At 46.1% G+C, this 21953-nt stretch overlaps 1 protein-coding gene across 1 annotated transcript in view; it reads right to left on the bottom strand.

Annotated features, from left to right (window-relative positions):
• DUS2 (dihydrouridine synthase 2) overlaps positions 1 to 21953 on the bottom strand; it is a 136698-nt gene that overhangs the window by 84750 nt on the left and 29995 nt on the right. Inside the window, 2 exon segments of the mRNA XM_061548634.1 lie at positions 8987 to 9034; positions 15890 to 15950. Of these exon segments, the coding sequence (XP_061404618.1) occupies positions 8987 to 9034; positions 15890 to 15950 (109 nt within the window).

The raw sequence follows: 21953 nt of genomic DNA on the forward strand, positions 1-21953 counted from the left end.
TCAAGTGCCCTCGGCTCTCATGTGAAGGATGTATATTGAATTAGTATTATTTAGTTACACTAAACCGCAACGATGGTTTTGTAGTATAGCACTGTCAGATGTTAAGAGAGTAACTGTTAAGTGACTTACCTCACGTGTTTAGGATGAAGGCCTTCCCACGCTGGTCAGTGCGGGTTGATAAAATGGAACGGCCCCAGGATCGGTTCAGATATCGCTCATCAGTGATGTTAGCCGTCACCGGGAATCCAACACAGGTCACCCGATTCAGAGCGGTGCTGACCACCGCCAGTGTGACCACCGTGCTCCCCACGTGTTGTGTTTGTTGCCTTCATAACATAACTGTCAAGAAATTTACTTGACACTTCCTGTCCTTCACTCTGCATCAAGTATTTTGTTTCCATCCATTTGTAAGTTAGTTCAAGTTGACAGGCACGTGGCGGGGTAAAGCGCAGGTACCCCAACCTCCTACAAAAAGTCTGCACAGAGAGGAATATTCGGGTAAATCCCCTCAACAGGGACACTTCGTAGGGGGCTTCCCCTCTAGCGGAGTCCCCTTTCCGCCAGCAGTTGCGCGGGCAAGCAATTGCTAGGGCTGCACCTTTACCACTTTAGTTCTTTTGAAAAGTTTGCCATGCAAGAAGACACATGCAACAAGCGGCCACCTTCACAACAGCAGAAGCCGTCGATGAAGCGACTCGGGTAACCAGACTCCTTTGTGGGTTCACGGAACAGCTGGGAGAGAAAATGCCGTCTGCAATTTCAACCAATTGCTCGCCGTTGAATTCTTGGTCTTATTTCAGGAGCCCGTGATCGCTAACTGGCTCGGGGGGAGGCGGGGGGTGCCAGTGTGTTGGCAGAGACGAGATAAAGCAAAGGATTGCTCCGACAGCTTTAGGGGGTGCCTTCCAAGCGGCAGATGAAGGGACCTAGTTGGTGTGAAATCTAAACAGACACCGCACGCCGCCTCAGCCCACAAATGTTCCCAGCTCAGTCCTTGATTTCCTCTGTTGTTGACAACTGTTTCAAGGATGGAATAAAGAGCTCGGCTACGTGTAGCACGTGGGCAAACATTAAGGACAAAAACAGAGCAAAAATCTTCAGCAATGCTTGCAATATTTTCGGTGTATAATATCGCTATCCATGGATTTTCTTTTGCTCGTGAGATTTAGAGATTGTGCAGAGTGGCTAGATAAAGTGGATGGGCTTTAAATCAATGCGCTTTAACTCCAGAGAATACATTGGTCTGTAAATTGTAAAAATTACAAACAACTCCAATGATTTTGATTTAAAGCTTTCGTGATTGCAGGTATTCATTTTCTTGGTTCTTTATTATTTTATTGTTTCCCTTCTACGTGATTTTACCGAAAGAACCAATTATCTTTTATTGTTTGACAAACCATTTCATTTCAGGGTGGCAAGATGTGAACTACCTCGCCTGGTATACAGGAGATCGTGGGTTCGATCTCCACCCTGACGCCTGTTGTATATATGGCGTTCGTATGTCTCTCTCCCCGTGGTCGCGTGGATTTTTCTGCGGGTCCTCCGGTTTTTCCCTCCACATTTAGAAACATGCGTTTAGAGTATTTGGCTGTTAAACATTTCCGCGTGACGACAAGCCACTTCGTTGGGCTTTCATTTTTGTGGCCAAGTTGCTTCTGAAAAAGAGCCATAAAGCTCAGTGGGCCTTACCTGGTAAAACAATTGTAAAAAGTTTAGTTGTATTTCCTTTGTCCTCTGTTTAAAAAAAGGTTGTACTTCAAGATCATGACTATTTATAACAAATGTAAACCGGGTGCTATCTCCAGGGTTCTCGCTTCAATTGTAAAGAGGCGTTTGACAACCCGAACCTTCGTTCGCAATGCTTAACGGGGTCAGAGAGGAGGGGTGCAGCGACGGTGAAGTGGTTCTTCCACTGGGCTATAACCCCCCCCCCGCAACCCGAGTTGGATTCCTGACCCACGGCTAAAGAGTGACATCTGAACAAGTCCTGGGCCACTCCCTGCACCAAAACAGCACTGGCCAGCGTGGTGAAGCCCAAGTGGCCTGGTCGGTGTATTGGCCAACGATGAAGGCTGCTGGCTACATTCGCCACGAAGCTCAACAAAAATAACAGATTATTATCTCAAATTGTGTCCGTTAATCCCCACAATTCATTGCATTGCCAGGGGGAGGTTGATCATCATTATCAGGTCATCTTCAGCCAAGGTCAATCAACTCCCTGATGAAGGCCTCCCCTCCAAGCTACCGCCATCTCTCATCACACTCGTACAGATCGTGAGTCCAACCTGCATTGTTTAAAGGTATAATATGTACTGAACTCGTAGCATCCATAGTGGCGCTGTAACAGTGAAACCACTTGTATGCAAGAGGGGCAGCATCTGGGTTTAAAGGTGAGCATGGCACATCTGAACAGCTTGTACGACAATTATTTAATAGAAAAAAACCCCAATAATACAACACTGATATCTTCCACAACACCCCACGTTCTAAATAAGTCCATCTGCATCTCTTGAGGCAAAATAACACCACGCTGCTTAGTTAGAGGGAAAAAAATATGTCACGAGCAATACAAAAGTGCATTAGGATTAATGAGGTTGATCATGCATAGCTCTCAAGGGATCTGACATCAATGCATCCTCTTTCAATACAGCCAATTGGAGGCTTCAAAGGAAGCAAAGTATGAAACGCACGAATGTGCTGACCGCCTTCACAACCGTGATCATCCACAGGGAGACGGTCAAAAACACAGAGTGAGGAACACATTTTGTACTTGCCAAGGACACTATCATTCTCACGCGCGGTATGTGCACCATGGGGACCTCATTTGCCAGTAAAAATATGATAATTGGTTCTTTACCCTTCTATCTGGCAACAAAACTGACACCTTTTTGCAAGGAGTCATGTTTGCATAGACCGCAATACCTGCAGTCATAAATACAAACAAAAGACATAACTCTGATAATGTGTACTGTCCTTGAAGTTGATTGGTCCACACCCGAGACAGCTTTCCTTCGAGCCTAGTCTCATATGGGTTGGACCAGATGACGCCAAAAGGCGCACAACTCAAGGACAATGCACCATCAGAGTATGAGAGCTCGGGGCAAGCATCTACACTATGGGGACCTCATTTGCCAGTAAAACATATGATAATTGGTTCTTTACCCTTCTATCTGGCAACAAAACTGACACCTTTTTGCAAGGAGTCATGTTTGCATAGACCGCAATACCTGCAGTCATAAATACAAACAAAAGACATAACTCTGATAATGTGCACTGTCCTTGAAGTTGATTGGTCCACACCCGAGACAGCTTTCCTTCGAGCCTAGTCTCATATGGGTCGGACCAGATGACGCCAAAAGGCGCACAACTCAAGGACAATGCACCATCAGAGTATGAGAGCTCGGGGCAAGCATCTACACTATGGGGACCTCATTTGCCAGTAAAAATATGATAATTGGTTCTTTACCCTTCTATCTGGCAACAAAACTGACACCTTTTTGCAAGGAGTCATGTTTGCATAGACCGCAATACCTGCAGTCATAAATACAAACAAAAGACATAACTCTGATAATGTGCACTGTCCTTGAAGTTGATTGGTCCACACCCGAGACAGCTTTCCTTCGAGCCTAGTCTCATATGGGTTGGACCAGATGACGCCAAAAGGCGCACAACTCAAGGACAATGCACCATCAGAGTATGAGAGCTCGGGGCAAGCATCTACACTATGGGGACCTCATTTGCCAGTAAAGGACAGTGCACATTATCAGAGTTATGTCTTTTGTTTGTATTTATGACTGCAGGTATTGCGGTCTATGCAAACATGACTCCTTGCAAAAAGGTGTCAGTTTTGTTGCCAGATAGAAGGGTAAAGAACCAATTATCATATTTTTACTGGCAAATGAGGTCCCCATAGTGTAGATGCTTGCCCCGAGCTCTCATACTCTGATGGTGCATTGTCCTTGAGTTGTGCGCCTTTTGGCGTCATCTGGTCCAACCCATATGAGACTAGGCTCGAAGGAAAGCTGTCTCGGGTGTGGACCAATCAACTTCAAGGACAGTGCACATTATCAGAGTTATGTCTTTTGTTTGTATTTATGACTGCAGGTATTGCGGTCTATGCAAACATGACTCCTTGCAAAAAGGTGTCAGTTTTGTTGCCAGATAGAAGGGTAAAGAACCAATTATCATATTTTTACTGGCAAATGAGGTCCCCATAGTGTAGATGCTTGCCCCGAGCTCTCATACTCTGATGGTGCATTGTCCTTGAGTTGTGCGCCTTTTGGCGTCATCTGGTCCAACCCATATGAGACTAGGCTCGAAGGAAAGCTGTCTCGGGTGTGGACCAATCAACTTCAAGGACAGTGCACATTATCAGAGTTATGTCTTTTGTTTGTATTTATGACTGCAGGTATTGCGGTCTATGCAAACATGACTCCTTGCAAAAAGGTGTCAGTTTTGTTGCCAGATAGAAGGGTAAAGAACCAATTATCATATTTTTACTGGCAAATGAGGTCCCCATAGTGTAGATGCTTGCCCCGAGCTCTCATACTCTGATGGTGCATTGTCCTTGAGTTGTGCGCCTTTTGGCGTCATCTGGTCCGACCCATATGAGACTAGGCTCGAAGGAAAGCTGTCTCGGGTGTGGACCAATCAACTTCAAGGACAGTGCACATTATCAGAGTTATGTCTTTTGTTTGTATTTATGACTGCAGGTATTGCGGTCTATGCAAACATGACTCCTTGCAAAAAGGTGTCAGTTTTGTTGCCAGATAGAAGGGTAAAGAACCAATAATCATGGTATGTGCACCGTTTTTATTAGCACAAGGCTGTCATGAAGCCGCTGCATGTCACCTAGTCTGCAGTCATTTTGCAGTAGGGAGAAACGTTGCTTTTTCCCCGATTGTAAACATGTCTATGTTGAACTTCTTTCGCACCGTACGTAGGCAACCGTGCTAATCAGAGGTGCGCCAGGGGAAGGACAAACTAAACACAAACATCTGTGAAAATAAATTTAGTTTTCCATCTACGTGGATTTAAACGTGCATTGCTCCAGTGGCTTCCTAATATCGGACGGTTCCACGGGACTGCAGAAGCGCACCTGAGCGTGTGCGCGATGCGGTGACCGTCTTCGTTCGATGGCCAGCCAGCTGCTGCTGCTGCTGCCGCGAGGTTGACTGGAGTTGGCACGACGACGGTTTATGTTCCTTTGACGAGGTCAGCAGCGAGGTATCGTCATGGCGTCCTTCCCGCCGGGCGACGCCGAGGCCTCGCTGAGGCCTGGCGAAGACGCGGAGCCCCACAGCCGGCGGGCGACGGCCGTGGAGCTGAGCGACAAGCGGCATCCTCTGATATATTTGCATATTAATTGTCTACAGTGCCGCCATCCACGGTGCTGCTGCTGCTTTTCTCGATTGCACGCCGTAATTTGCAATTAAAAAGCTGGCCCGAACGGTGGTGTGCGTAGAAAAAAGGGTTTTAACAACCTACGGTGCACGGCCTTTTGCTTGTCGTAATCACACAATTTGTCTCGCGAATTACGTGCCATTTAACACGCACACGGGGACATTCCAAATGAGAGGGGACGCTCGTGCAAATCACCGTCGCTCGACCCCCTCCTGTTCTTTATGAGCTGACATCAATCAGGGGAATTCGGCTCACCTCTGAATTTTTCAACACACAATCGACGTTTGTGACAATCCATGCTTGCCGAGGTAGAGAAAAGAAAGTCCTCCTGCCAAGTCGGGGAAGTTAATTTTATTATCAACGCTGCAAAGGGGAAAGAGTGGGAAAAGGGACGACGAGCTGAGAAGGAATTTTGTTTCGTCTGACATACAGGGCATTCTTCAACCGCGTGAGTGCCTTTAATCTAGAGCTGGGACAATAAGTCGATTAAGTTAACCAATCGACTAAAGATTGCAATCGATTACTTTTATCGCATCTGGTTACTCAGACTCCTTTAAAAAGTGTCAGTCGCCCCAACATCCTGCCTCCTGAAGGCAGAAAACCCCCGACGAAGCCACGCCCCGCATGATGTGGCTGGTGATGCGGATGACATCACCAAGTCCCGACCATCACTCCGCCATCCAGCGACAGATGTGCAATGAGGTGACTTCTTTTTTACCTGATTAGTCGAGTTCACGGAACTGATCATTACGTGGTAGACATCTCGATTTCTCATACTGTATATATAACTGGACATACTAGCTCTACTTTAATCACAGCAATGACAACAGCATTTTTCAACTGGTTGTTTTAACAGCAAAGGAGTACCAAAAAAATCTCCACGCAAAAAAAACAACCACATTAGCGTTCGTTTTACATGTCAAGGGGTCTTGACACTGTGAGAATACGAGAATCATAGCACGATTTAAGTTGCGACGTAATTGTATTTGTCGTGAAAGCCATTTGCAGCAGCAGCAGCAGCAGCTATGGAGGCACATTCCAGAGTTCCCAGGGGCCTGCTGTAACGCACCTCCGATTAGTACGGATTGACTACGTACGGTGCGAAAGAAGTTGAACATACATTCGTCCCTCGGTTAACAGTGACCATCGTTTTTTATCGGTTAACGTTTCGCCTCCCATAGGACTCCATGGTTTGGACTCACGTTAACATTTTGGTTCGCGGTACGTTCACGGTATTCACGCGAGCGCCAATTTCGGCCAATCCGAGCGCTCGTAAGTGGGGCCGAGCCATGCCGTCAGCCAATCAGCGACGCACATTTATGAGCGTTTACACCTCGACTGGCTTCGTTTAACATTGCGTTTTCCGTTTGGCAGTGGAAACAGCTCTCTCTTGCAGACTTAGTGATTTTTACGTATTTATTAACTTACAAGTGAAATCAATTAACAGTTATATCGGTTTACAGTAGATTTCGTGGAACGAATTAAAAATATTAACTGGGCGACTACTGTACCTACGCAACATCACAGCACCCTGCAACGTAATTCAGCGTTTCACAACACGCAGCCGGAGTGATTGGCGATTAAACTTTCATTTATTTACGTTCGGCGAAGATGCCATTATAAAGGCCGACACGTTACGTCGCAAGCAAAACATTCACCGTGCTTCCAACCCCACCAGCCCTTTCCTTTATTTCTGTCAGTTGAACAGAGAAGGTGCAGACCTGAGAGTTCGTGCTCACACCACTATGAAGAGCTCCTCTCCAGGGGACCGCACCTGGCCAAAGCTTTCTTTAGGATCTGACGAGATCAGGCGATTCGAGCGATGTGGTCGTAGGCGGACTCGTATACTTAATATTTCTGTAAATTAAATTTTAATTCTGCTATGACCATTCTGAAATAATGTTCCTGAGCCGGCTTACAGGGCAGGTAATTTATTACTCAACACTGATTCACGTTCGTGCAATAGTTTCAATTTCCCACGTGAACAAGTTATTGTTTTTTTGCCGCATTGCCGCACGTTATTTTATTTGTTTTGCTCGTGTCTTTTTTGTTGCTGTTAACGCAGGTCACTTTCTGGTGAAACAAAATAAAAACTTAGGACTTGCATCAAACGACAGGAGAGGTCGTGGGGCCGAAGGCTAAGCGCTTTGTCTACCTCGGCGAGCGAGGGGCCTGCTATGACCTAGCAGACCGCCGTGACGTGCCGTGCACTCGCTCGCCCAGAGACGACCTACGAGCAAGGTCATCTGAAAATCAAAAATCCACGCCGAATGCCAACGGCAAGTCACAGAAGGGCCCAAAAATGCCGCCACGATTTTTTGAGACGTCAGAAACTTTCCCCGTTGTTTCAAAAACAAAATCCATCTCACTCCTCCATCTCTTTGTCAGCTTCCAAATCGAATATGGGCCGCACGTGCCACACCAAAGCAAAGGAACGGGCAGTCCCTTCCGTCAGTCAGAGTAATTGTACTCATACATCCAACAAAAGGTTGGGCTGGTATTTTCATCTCAGAATCATCAGGTCACACACGCACAAATTATCGTATCTAATGGAGATAAATGGCAAAACGTGAAGAGTAACCGCCCATAATTACGCTGTCAATCAAAACGCTTAAGTACAAACCTGATGCGAGCACAAAGGAAATGTGCTGCATTGCACACAAGGCCGTGGGAAGTGTTCTCATACGTCGGGTCCTTTTTTTGAAAACCGACATTAAGCACCGGGGGGGGGGGGGGGGGGGGGTTGGGCGTATATGTAAATAGTCCAGTTAACACGGTCATCAAATGTCCCCGGCTGCGGCGCGAGTCTACCAGACGGGTGTCTGGTGAAACCCAACACGGAGGGGGGGGGGGGTAGAGACACGGCACAAGAACGAGCGGCGTCTCCTTTCCGCTGGACAATGGCAGCACGGGCGGCTTTGATGTTTCCGCACGGGGAAAAAAATGTAAGAGCCGTTTGCTCGGAAACATCCTTCAAAAAACATTTTCTTCTAAAAAAATTATACATGAAATCCGCCGCACGCAGGCAAATATAAAAACACGGGCAGGTGTGTGCAATCGGTGTATGTCTATAAGCACTGCTTATTAATGATGTCCCATTGAAGAGTGGGGAACATCGGGATACGAAACGCGCAAGTGGACATTGAGTATGGGTACTGGAGGTCGCCCTCCCGTAGCGACCGGGACGTGATCTACCCAGAAACGCTGATGATGTGGAAGCTCAACGGCGTTTTTGGGGGTTCACCCTCGCCTGAAGCTGATGTTGCTTCAAGGTTCCCCACAAAGCTTCACCTTGCTGTTGCGGGGCCAACGCAAACTGAATCGCATGCAGTTTGCATCGTGATATTTTTGTTACGCGTGCGCTACGTTTGAAAAGAAAAAATGCTAATAATCACGCTGTCAAGCCAGGGTCACGCGGAGAGGAAACCTTATCAGTTGTGGGTCAGATATGTCACAACCTTTACAACAGAAGGCCCCCCCCCACTCCCTCTCCTCCCTTGAATCGCTGACGGCAATCTCAGAGCACGCAGCGGCCGTCTAGGCGAGCATGAGAGGCGGCGAGGTCACGCAATGAGCAACTCACCTCCTCGATTTTCTCCGGGTCCGAAAGGAGGGCAGCACCCATTCCTCCCTGCACGAGGAGGAGGAGGAAAACAAAGAGGGGAGAGACACGGCGTTAGAGTGCCGAGAGCGAACGTCGCACCTAATTGACTTAAGTGCGAAGAGCCCACCGGTTTCATGCTCGGCAAAGGTGAGGTCTGCTCCTCAATCAACCCCGCGGAGCACGTGCGTGGCAAGTTCCAAAACCATGACATTTATCAGGCGACCTTCGTGAGCCGATACGAAGCTGACGGCACACGTGGCAAACCTGTCTGAACTCTGCTATGCCGGACTCTCGGTCGAATGTTATCCTGGGTATAACGTTAGTTAAGGGTGCACTGGGACGTAATGGGATGCAGTGCCCGTGTTTCTTCAGCCGATCAAAATTTTAATGGGCTTAAGCATATGGGTCACTGAGCGACGTGGAGAAAATTGAATGTGCATTTTCTTTTCGGTGCTGCTCAACTTTGGTTTCAATTACATTTTTGAAAATGAAAGTGCCAAGCAAAGCTTGCCCTATATTGGTGACAATTCACCAGTGGCTCAGATATAAAGCCATTTTGCAAACAAGCTACGTCAATTATTGACATTAACCCTGCTTACACGTGATATATTTCTGAAGGGTGAGAGACATGTTTGAAAATAACATTGTCAAATAACACAAAAATAATCGTCATCTCCTAACATACCATCATGAGGCTATTTTGTAAAAAAAATTGCATTTACATTTCAATTAAATCTCTAATACGACGACTCTAAAATAAACTGTGGTATTTATAACCAGGCGACAGGCCCATTAAGATAAAATACAGACTTTGCATTAAATATACAAGCAACCCGAGATTCAGCTATTGTAGGCACTTTAGTGGGAATTGATCTGTGAACTCAGGCTCAGTAGCAAATAATGTGCTGCTCAACTGCCTATGAGTGTGTGTAGTGTAGCGGTCAGCGCTACGCTGCGCTATGAACCCGGCGACCCGGGTTCGATTCCCGCTCACGGCCAACAACAGTGACGATTATCTGAACCGGTCCAGGGCCTCCCCTAGGTCGACTCAGCCTCAAATGAGTACCTGGTGCGGTGTGTAAACATCGCTACTGAGGAGACAAAGGCGGTCGGGCATGGTGCTGGCCGCCCACCCCCTCGTGTACCGTTCCGGCCTTTATGGGTGCTCGCTAACAGCACTTGCCCCAACAGCCTGTTAAGGCTACACGGGTGATCTTAATTATAATATTAACAATAATTTCTATGTCTTTGCCAATCAATTGCTCAATTAAGGCCTCCACATGCAGGCTCAGTCTTTGGGGCTGGTTTAAGCACACTTCCACATGCTGGTAGTGTGGGTTGGTGGACAGGAAGGGACCAGGACCTGTTTAGATATCATTCGCCAGTCATGTTAACTGGTGGCCAGGAAACATATTCAGTTTGCTGGGCTCATAGCGCAGTGCACCAAGCACTGCAAAAGACAAAGCTCGCCCTTATAGCCTTAACAGAGTGTTGGGGTAAGTGCTGTTAGCGAGCGCCTACGGCATGGCACACGAAGGGTTTGGGCGGCCAGCACCACGCCCGGCCGCCTTTGTTTCCCTCGTGACGAGGTTTTTTTACACACCGCACCAGGTACTCATTTGAGGCTGAGTCGACCTAGGGGAGGCCCAGGACCGGTTTGCGATAATCGCCACTGGTGATGGCCATGAGCGGAAATCGAACTCGGGTCACAGGGTTCGTAGCGCAGCGTGCTAACCACAGCGCCACCGCCCCTACCCAAGCACTGCACCGCCACTCCCACCCCCACCTGCTCCCTACTTAAAACTTTTTTAAATAAATAAAATCTTTCAACACTTTTTTTAACAACTGATCAAAGAACACAATGCAAGTCAGAACCAAATGAGTGATGTTTTAGGACATCCAATTACACACTGCTTACATTATTCCGCCAAAACACACTTTCGGTACGCCTGTCACTGATTTTGCACGTCTTGTACACGCCGTACTAGCCACTGATAATCTTCAACTTGTCTTCAATTAGAGGAGTAATGTGCATTCTCTTGCAGGGTAACTTTTTTGAGCACGTAAATACAATTTGTGAAAAGAGGCCCTGTTCCGTCTTTACTGGGAATAAAAAAATCCACGGGTAATCATCGGTCATTTTCCATTTAAATTGGCCATGACGTTGACGCAGAATGGCCTACTCTCGAAAACAACGTCGTTGGGTACCTTTATTTTACGTAAAAAGCACACGGGACATTCTCTCTCGTGAGTGTCTCGCAAGCCTCGTTGACATTTACAAGGTACGCAATCAGCGTGGCAGGGACAGGGGCCTGAACTAGTTCGCGAGTGCACAGCGAGAGCCTTGACACCCTGAGATGAGCATGCAAGATCTGAAAACTTCCCAGTCTCCCAGCTCCCGTCAGCACGCTTCGAGCAAAACACTGTCATCTCGCAGCACAGCTGATCACGAGCCGAGCCTGACCATGGCAAAAAGCTCATCCATCAGTTTTGATTTTTGTAATTCACTTCTGGGGCCATTTTCTATGCACTGCTTCGTAAAAAGCACGTCGTACTATAATGCCACGAAAGAGACACCGTTTTTGCGTATATTTGTTATCTCTGTTGCCATCGTTCACCGGGAGAGAAGAGAAACTGCTTCATCGTTTGCTGTTCCGAGACGTCTGCAAGTTGTAGGGCGTGTAATGTTTACCGTTGAATCTCGGAGCGAGCCAGCGTTCAGCGTTAATTTAATTGAGAGGCATAGCGCAGTTGTTTTTAAAGATATTGTACTCACCGCAGAGAACTGCAGCGACACGACCGCAATCTGTGATAGCTGGCACCAAACTGTGCTACACGCACTCCTGCATGGCCTTGTGGGAGCCTCGGTACCGATAAAGTTATTTTATTTTGATTTAAAGCTTTCGTGACTGCAGGGATTCATATTCTTGGTTCTTTCGGTAAAGTCACTTAGAAGGGAAATAATAAAACAATACAAATATTAAACAATACAATTCTCACGACGTTTCTACTGCAACACAAGCAATCATCATAAGGTGTGAAATCCACAGCAAGAAAATTTGAAAAAAGTGGCGGTTTTTTCTTAACTTCAGCGCCACGGACAGCGATTTCCAAACATAGATGGTCTCCTCCATCTGACCAACTGCCAAATCGCTGTCCGTGGTGCTGACGTTAAGAAAAAAACGCCAATTTGTTCGAAATTTCTTGCCGTGGATTTCACACCTGATGATGATTGCTTGTGTTGCAGTCGAAACGTCGTGAGAATTTTATTGTTTTATATTTTTATTATTTTCCTTCTATGTGACTCTACCGAAAAAACCAAGAATATAAAGTTATTTTACTTTCGCATTTTTTCCGGAATTGAATGAAAAACTGATGACATACACATACGTCATCGAAATGGGAAAAGGCTGAAAGTGTTCCTGGTGTACTGGCCATCTCTCTAGGTGTATCTTTATCAATTCTTATCCCAGTAGACTTCAAACTTGCTGGCCAAAATGTAACATTTGCACCACTTGGCATTATGTTTTCTAAGAATTCCTTCAATTTTTACATCCATCATCTAAACTTGACATATATATACATCAAAGTCTTTCAACAACTCCTTGATATTTTCAGCTCATGTCCTCCACATTTTTGGATGAGAGAAATATCTGCCCTTGCCTGGATCTACAAGGCAGAGAACATTCAACGGGCAGTATGTCTGTTTTACGCTGGTTTCTGATAGAGAAAATGCAAGTTTAATTATCTTGAGCATTTTTTTAGCTTCTTAAATTTGTGTTCCTCGCATCCACAAGGTCACTATAAGGTTAGAACACGCTGAAATACGTCACAAAGTTCCAAAATTAAATCACACGTAAATTAGTTACGTAGCTTTAGGAGCAGTTTTTTTCTAAGGTTAAGTAATTATCTTATCATAACCAACAATGTATTTGAGATATAGCAACAAGAAAACACTCAACACACTCGTGAGATGTGATCGGAAGTAGGGCCACTGCATGAAACGTTGCCAATTTTATATATTTTTTAAAATTTAAGGCCACAGTCCTGTTGACGAGTGTGTTGAGTGTTGTTGTTAACTGTGCTTGTGCACCACTGCCATCGCAGCGGCATCACCAAGTCATTTGTTTAATTTCTGAGAGGCACTCTTTAATATGAATGTGCGATTTACGATATGCGAAATATAAAGCAAGCTGGTAAAAACAAAAGTATTTAGGAAGACCTTCAAGTAAAATGGATTACATCGTGCAAATTATATACTTTCGTTTTAAAAATAGTGATTCTGAAAGAAAAAAACTTCCAAATATGATAATAATAAAAAAATCACGGACAACTTTAAACAAGAAAAATTCACTTTCAAAACCTGCTTCACTTAATCTTTGAAACCGGCACGTCTTAAAACCCCTGCAAGACAAGTTTCAAGCTTTCTCAAGAAGTGCACATCCCCCTCTGTCATTTTGACCGCACGTCTGCCCCCCACCCACCCCCCACCCCCCACCCCCCGGGCAGTCGTAAGAAGATTTATCGCCCCGAGTTCCCGTGCCTCCAACGTGTGCTCTGCTGTCGGCGGAACAAACACCCGTATCGAGAAACGCCTCCCCCAGGTGATTCGCCAATCTCTCTGGGGTGGTTGTGTTGAATGCTTCTGCTGTGTGCTGTTGAACATCACTGTAGCTTTTTGGGGAGTATGCATGTGTTGTGTGGTGCAGGACGACTCGTAGACTGAACTCTTAGTAAGGGCTTGAGCCGGTTTATGAACACGGGTAACAAACACACCAGAGGTAGGTGTCCCCTACACTCGGTCCTTCACGCGGACCTCAGGCTCTATCTACTGCTAGCCTGGGCTATCTCTTGGGCTCTCTCACTCGAGTCGGGACGGGGCCTCATCCAACACCGCCCGACCGAGGAGAGCAGCACCCCACGTAATCTTAGCCGGCTCTTGCAGACTTCTCTGAGCCCTAGCCCTGGCTATCTCTTCGGCTCTCCTACTCGTAGAACCCGGACGGGAGATCAGCCAACACCGTCAGGTCACGAGCCGGAGAGACCTCCTTCAGACGCTCTCCATCCCGGGCTCCTACAACGACCCCGCTTTCGTCACGGGGTCCCACTTAAGTGACATGACGTCATCGCGCCTCACAGCGCTCAAGACGTCACGTGGTCATACTACTCCTCTACACATGTATGTATGCTGAACTATTTTTTTCGCATCATACGTGGCCAACCCTGCTCATCGGAGGTGCGGGGGATGGACAGGAATACGCCGCCAACAATTCAACCAATGCGCTTCAGACTGAAGCCTCATCATAATTCTGACAACGATACTTTTATGGACACTATATATACTGCACACGAATCGAATTTCTGCCATCATTAACAATGTACTCTTACATCAAAGTCCCTTTGAGCACGAAATCATTTTGACTAGACTTGCATCATCCTCCAGACAGTTATCTTTGTAGAGCACTGAGCTCAAAGCCTGCCAGTTCAAACCTTCGTCAAAGTCCTCTAATCCCATAACCCCCCTGAGTAACACGACCACCACTCAAGGAGCACTGCTTGGTAGGTCAACAGTGTATTTCCCCTTGTGTTGACTCTTACCTGCCATCGACATGCGTAATTTCCACCAAAATACATGTTTTGCACAATTATAAGCTACAAGACTATTGTTTTTTTTACCTCTTACCCAAACCAAATGCTGTAAGGCAGATCGAGTTTCCTATACAGTAGATTCCTCGGTTAACCGTGACATCGGTGAACGGTTTTTCGGTAAACGTTTCGCCTCCCATCGGATTCCCATGGTTTCAACTAACGTTAAAATATTTTTTACGGTACGTGGACGTTATATGCACGCGGGCGGCAATTTCGGCCAATCGCAGCACTCGAAAGTGAGCCGAGCCATTCCCTCGACCAATCAGCGACGTCCATTTAGTGTGTTTAGACCTCGACTGGCTTTGTTTAGCATTGCGTTTTCTTTTGGCAGCGGAAACAGCCTCTCACTTGCAGACTCAGTAATTTTTATATATTCGATTAACAGTTATTTCGGTTAACAGTAGTTTTCGTGGAACGGATTAAAAACGTTAACCGAGGAACTACTACATTTACAATTTCACTCCCCCGCACCCCCCCACCAGTAACACCCTCCACCCCACCACCACAATAATAACAGTGAATGACGACGAAGCATTACCGACTTAACGTGGCTTAAAGTGGGTGTTTAATTTTTGCTACAGCATGTTGGAACTTTAAAGTGGCTGCCTTGCTTGGTGTTAAGTGTTTGTTGTAAACACGTATGCACCACTTCCTAAGGACTATCAATAACACAGGCTGAACCACCCGTTTCCCCTTATCACATTGTGAGAACAAACCCGCTAATAACCCACGTCAAATACTTAATTTCTTACATAATTTTTTCACAATCATCAAATGGTGAGCGCGTGTAATAACCAATGTTTTTTTGATGCACATATATTGTACGGAAGGGGTACAAGTGACCCCTGCAGCCACCAGTGGCCACTACATTCACCAAAATGGTAAACCAAAGAATAGAACGGATTAATTTATTGAATCGCGACACAGAATCGCAACGATTCATTGGATCTCCAGGGAGATATCAACGTCACTTTAGTGAATTATGACGTACGGTATCGTAACGTTCATAACTAGCCTGCCGGATTAGCGGCATTGGGTTTAATAACATTCACAAGCGGGCCGTCGACCGTATTTCCATTAATGTATGAAAATTCAACAGAGCTCACATTTGCCAGTCCCCAGTGTTCCTGGAATCAATGAATAATGCATTCAATATAAAAGCCAGCGCACACAACGTGAACGAATACAGTAATTTAAAATGGCCGACGACATTTGGATGATGAGCACCATTACCTTGGTTGAATATTCCTTGGGGCAGCCCATGTTGACATCAATCGCAGCAACGTCGTGTTCCCTGAAGAACGTGAACCAACAAAAACGGGAGGTCATTACTTTTTTTCGAAGGGGGGGGGGTGGGGGAAGGGGTGGGGGGGAGAAAAAAGAAAACATTCGCGGAGCAGCGAACGCCACGAGGAGTCTGCCGCAGCGTACCGCCTCGCGCGAGCTCAAAACTTGCAATCCGGAGGTGGCCATTTCGGTTCCATCTCCGGGAGAGGCGGTTGAAGAAAAAACTGCAGTGAGTTTCTGAATCGCCGCCCCCACCCACTCCAAATCACCGCTGTCCACCCAGCCACACAAATGGGTAACACCTCTTCCGAGATACCTGGACAGTGTGGAGCGGCAGGCCCAATAACCAACAAGCGAGGCTTTCTAGCGCACCGTCTAGAATTGCGTAGTTTCCTCCAGTTAGAGGCCATCCTGGCAGCGATAGAGCAGTGTGAGCAAGCAGTTGCAGGGCTGCCCCTTTACTTTCTTGAAATATTTTTTTAAAGTATTGTTTTCATAAAGGTGGGCATAGCGAGAGAAAAAACAATATATTTTTGAATGACCCAATTTGCCCCACGGGAAGGGGAAAAAATGAGCGACACCACAGCACCGTCTCACCGGGGGAGGTTTTTGAAAGCGGGCGTTTCGGTGAACGTTTGTCAATCCCCTGCTGGATGAGAACCAACCAATTCCATTAAGGTATTGGGGGCAGTTGTTTAACCACAGTTCACCACGTTGGTCTGTGCGGATTATGAAGGTGAACAGCATCAACGTGGGAGAACACAAGCATCAAGCATCGGACAACAAAGGACTGTCGAGACCTCCCGTCTGTCCTTTGCTATTAACGAGGATGAGTTATGATGCTGGTCTAGTGGGCTACGTTAAGTGTTGCTAGATTTTCTTCTTGAAAGGATTGTTGCGGTTTCCTCTTCTTTGCCCATCAGATTCCACAGCTCGCCGTTGTGTACATCAGAATCACACTATTTATCCTGGAGAAATCCGATGAGCTATGAAGCTCTTTTTCACAGATGTCCAGTAGGGGCGTGGGTCAGAACGTTACGACAACAAACGGTACAAAACACGATCGGAGTGCAAAGTATAGGAAAGTAAAGCAAACCCGAAGAATAAATTCGTAAAATTGCACAAGTACACCAATTCCCAAGCTTAGCCAAGGCAGCAAAACAACAGCAAGAACAGCCCCAGACCACACCAAGACAACGACACACAGTCCTCCAATAAAGTTACACATTCAAATGTAACTTGTGATACATGAAGCACGTCCCCGCAGTAGCCTATGACAACCTGGAGTGCACCGCGGTCGCCCGTCCAGGCCCAACCCTGCCGAGCGTCTGAGGTCTGACGAAATCGGGTGCATTCTGTGTGATATGGACCATTAGGTATTGCCCCAAAAATCTACGAGATTTGGGGGGGGGAGGGTAGTCGCAGGAATCAAGATGACCACAGGCCATTCTCGCGGGTGTGCCAAACGCGCAGTGGGTGTAACGGCAGGGAAGGGCGGCATGTTCCATCCCTCTTCATGTTCCAACCCTCTCCGTGTCCCGTCCGGAGGGGGGCCGTGAGAAAGCAATCGATCGTTACGCATTCAAATGTCAAAACTGCGCGCACAATAGGCGTGGTGGCCAGGCCATCGATCAGCAGGGGAAGGGATGACAAAACGATGGTCTGCATCGCTCCCACGTAGCGCCGGCCGCGCTGTGGTATGCGTCGCTCGGCACACACGCCACAATCTCCAATTTTAGCAAATAAAGTCACGGGTGAAGAAGCAGCAGCAAGCAAATGTGCCCCTAATTCTTATTCAAATTATGGGGGGGGGGGGGAAGGTACGTAAAAATTATGATCGTTATTTGCACAGAGCCAAGGTGGCTAGTTGTAAATGCATGTGTTACTGTGGGAAACTTTAATATACTGCATTGTGTGCGTGGTTAGCGCATTGTGCCGTGGACTGTCGCGGATCTGAGTTGTTTTACCGTCTGTGGTTAACATCAGTGGGTCGTGATATCTAAACCACTGAGCTACCCTTCGCCAACCCGCACCGACCATAATTCAAACGCACGCTCCAACAGCGAGCCGTGACGACTTGATGAGGTGGCCGAATGCCTTCAGGAAATGAACCGACTTCTGAACGATCGCAAAACACACCGCGGCGCCGCAACGGAGGAATTCGACGGAATTGGAGGTGAAAGGTGCAGAGATGAGCGTATGATTTGTACATTTGGGCAAAGTAAAGAACGAAGGATAACAGAAGTCTCTGAGTCAGGCAGGCAGCAGGGACAAGATAATGAACACCTGTTGCAAAAAGAGAGTTGAGGCAAAGAACGTACAGCCCAAATGGAGACGTCTGAAATGAAATTGACTCGATTGTCATGGACAAATCCCAGATTGTCAAAGGACGTCTCTGCCCCCAGAGAAATTTCAACGCAAGCAGTAAATGCAGGCTGGGGCAATGCAAATTGTGCTTCCTCATAGCCAAAAAAAAGAACAAGGTTAAGAACAAATTATAAGGCAGTGTTATAAGGAAGCAAAGTGGTTTCTATAGATATATGTTTCACCTTATGAAATAATAAAATAACAATGTAATGACCGCATCGTGAAATGGGGAGCAAAGTTAACAAGAAAAGAAGAATACGTTATTTGACACCACAAAAGGCATGTCGAAAAAATTATTAAGTTGAGAGTGATAAAATTGGGTGGTGGTGGCTATGCACGTAGCCAGCATTCCAGCAATAATGGAAATATAAATTTTGCCAGTTTAACTCGTAGGCTTTCGCGACCAATATGAAATGTATCGTTAAACTTGGCACCGACCGACACAGCCAATTAGTGAGGTTTGTCACGTAACGAAAACATGCCAATTTGTTACGGGTGGTGGCGGGTTTAACGACATTTATATTTACAAATGTTGCCAACCGCCCTTCCCGTGGGTATTGAGGTGTCACACCAGGAGGCGGGAGAGCAAATGTGGACTAATATCATCTGTTCTGTCTGCATGGGATTGAGATTTGCCCCCCCTACCCCCCCACATAACACTGTGTAACAATAATTATTTTATTCCTGGTTAGTAAGTGTTATTTCCTCATTGCTTATGCCTCAAAAGTACAAAAAATGGCTATTATTCCCCACAAACTTTGCTTTTGTGACCAGGACAGTGATATTTAGAAATTTACCTATTTTGCAGAAAATTCCAGATAGATTCAGTGCAGAGGAAACTGGAGAAACTTCTAGAACGTTCCAGTAATATAAATAGTAGTATAAATACCTTAAATAGTAGTAAATGCCTTAAGCCCACCGGTTCAGTTTAGTTCCAGCTGCCTAAGTGGATACATATCTGCATTTTTCTGAGATGGCATCAAGAGGCTGCAAACATCCGGACAGATGCATTTATCAAGAGAAAAAAAGTACTCTGTGGAAGCATCTGCTAAGATGTGTGAAATCACGACGTCTCACGAAACGTCGTGATTTAATTTATTTTATTTTATACCTACGTGACTTTACCAAAAGAACCAGAGTGTGGAATAATGCCTCAATAATTATTCTGTTTGAAAAGGAAAACTTTTTTTTTACTTCCCTTCTACGTGACTTTACCGAAAGAACCAAGATGAATCCCTGCAGTCACGAAAGCTTTAAATCGAAATTTAAGGAAAACTTTGTTTGTGAAGAAGAATTTTAACTGCCACCAGCCTCATCAAAGTATTTCAATTGTACACAAAGGGCCACGGAGAGCAAAATAACGGACAACGTGGCGACCAGCCAACACCAGTGGAAGGCTGGATTTATCAAATATGTTTCTACCATTGAGCACACACAAGCTATCCATAAGAATATTGAACAAACAAGTGAATATCAAATTCCACGATGCCCGTTTTGAATACGAAACATTGGAGTAATATGTCAAGGAGACACGCTATTTACAGCGACATTCAAAGATATGTTCTAAATATTAAAAGCATGAGCTGCAGACTAATCATTTGATTGAGGCTTGAAAACAAATTGGAAAGAAATAAGCCGAATATTACATTTAACCTGAGATTATATACGCTTCCGACAACATTAATATAACCATTCTGACGTTAATAACCTTAACAGCATAAGAACATTCGCGTGTTTAATAGCACACTAATAAATTGTGACATAATTGATGCTTCAAATTAAATTTTCATTTAATCACATTGACCTCTGGCTCACCTGGTTGGCTGAACCAATGATGACCTAATTTTATATATCCGTGTATATATCTAGCACCTACAAAATACCTCTTAGAATTATTCATAAACTTGGCAACATAACATTATGGTGGTTAACAGCATACTACCTAATCATGAGATAAATCGATTACTCCATATTATAGCATGAAGATTGGGATGTGACATAATGGACTAACTTCTTTGTAGTTTGTGCTTTTGATTTTGGTGCCATTTATTACTTAGTTTTTTCATTTTTTATTCTGGCTGGCAGTAGTAGGGTTTTCATCTGCTTTGGTAGTGGCTGTATATGGGATATGGTCCCGATATACAATTAATGTTAAGCGATAACCAACCTAAGGAAATTAACGGTAACTAAATCATCAACACGTTCAACACGGATTTCCGTCCCATTGCTCCTTCTCCCAAATTCTTGCAACCTCGCACAAATCAAGAAATGCATCAACTCTCATCTACTACACCTTCAACGGTGCCATTTGTTTGACGGCCACTTGGCATTTTGGTCCATCGGTGCCTGTGCTTGGCAACCGTGATGACATGTGTGCGAGTGTGTGCACGTGTGTGTGCACGTGTGTGTGTGCACGTGTGTGTGCGCGCGGTAATACCCCGTTCCTATCTTCGCCGGGTGAATCGGTAAAATTAAGGCGAACCACCCGGGCACAGCACAACACGCCATGCGCTGGACACACGCTCGTGTGGGGAACGGGGGGAAAAAAAAGAAAAAGAGATGAACAAAAAAAATCACCAAAATGCACAACGGCATTCCCCGTGGAGAGCAGCTCCGGAGGAAGGGATGGAGCATGATCAATTTTGAAAGCGCCGACTGGCACCTGGACAAATAGGACAGATTGCGCCGGGCGCCACGGCAGCAATCGGGCCGGCAGCGAGAGCGCCGTTATTGGGAAGCCTTGCGGGTGCATCCCCATTGGCATGATTCTTGCGGCCGCGCAACGGCAACGCTCGGCATTCGCGCCGCATTCAGCAATGTCCCCCGGCTGTCGTGGCCTCCCGTGGGAGAAGGTTTGTCTCGTACGGGGATTATTTGTATTTTCGTAAAGAGATGCCGAATGGAAATGGAAGCGATGCGCCTCCCCCCCCCACCACCACCCCCGGCAATGACTAGCAGCCCTCGGCGGAGTCGCGCTCGCTGTGCAACGGAGGGGTTGATTCTCTGCCGGACGAAAATGAGCACCCCTGGACAGGCGCGGCGCACGGCAACGCTGCCAACATAAACCTGCACGTCCTGCACGGCAGACGAAGGATAAGCAACGCAATTTTGGATGTATATCGGGTGATTTACATTGCGGGACCGTTAGAGATGGCGAGGGCTTTGGGATTCCTTCATCCAACAGAGGATAGATCGTGGCTGATGATGACGACAAGTTTCCAAATGCGACCGCATCTGGAGAGCGCCGCACAGATAGGGGCCGTGTTAATTTTAAAGAAAGAGGAAAACAGAGGATCGTGGACGTTGTCGTTGTTCTTACAATGACCTCCCGACTATGACCGAGCGACTTTAAAGAAATCCATCAAATGTCGCTTACTTCGGCTTAAACAAAAATACTAAATTTGAAACACTATGAAGGATGTATAATTTTCATCCTGTTTTGGAGTGTACTTTTGTTTAGAATTCCATCGTGGAGATGTGTCCAAAGAAACAAGCGAATCGTAAAAGCAGCGCGAGGAGCGGGGGACTGCATTCAAAGTTTGTAGAACCCACGTAAAAAAAAAACTCTGTCGCACATCAATAAGCGCGCATCATCTGTCGCACTTTGTTTACGCGTGGTATAAAAAAACACTCCCTAAGTGGA

Source organism: Lethenteron reissneri, chromosome 9 (assembly GCF_015708825.2).
Source record: "Lethenteron reissneri isolate LAM-NWPU_2019-01 chromosome 9, ASM1570882v1, whole genome shotgun sequence".
Classification (NCBI taxonomy): Eukaryota; Metazoa; Chordata; class Hyperoartia; order Petromyzontiformes; family Petromyzontidae; genus Lethenteron; species Lethenteron reissneri.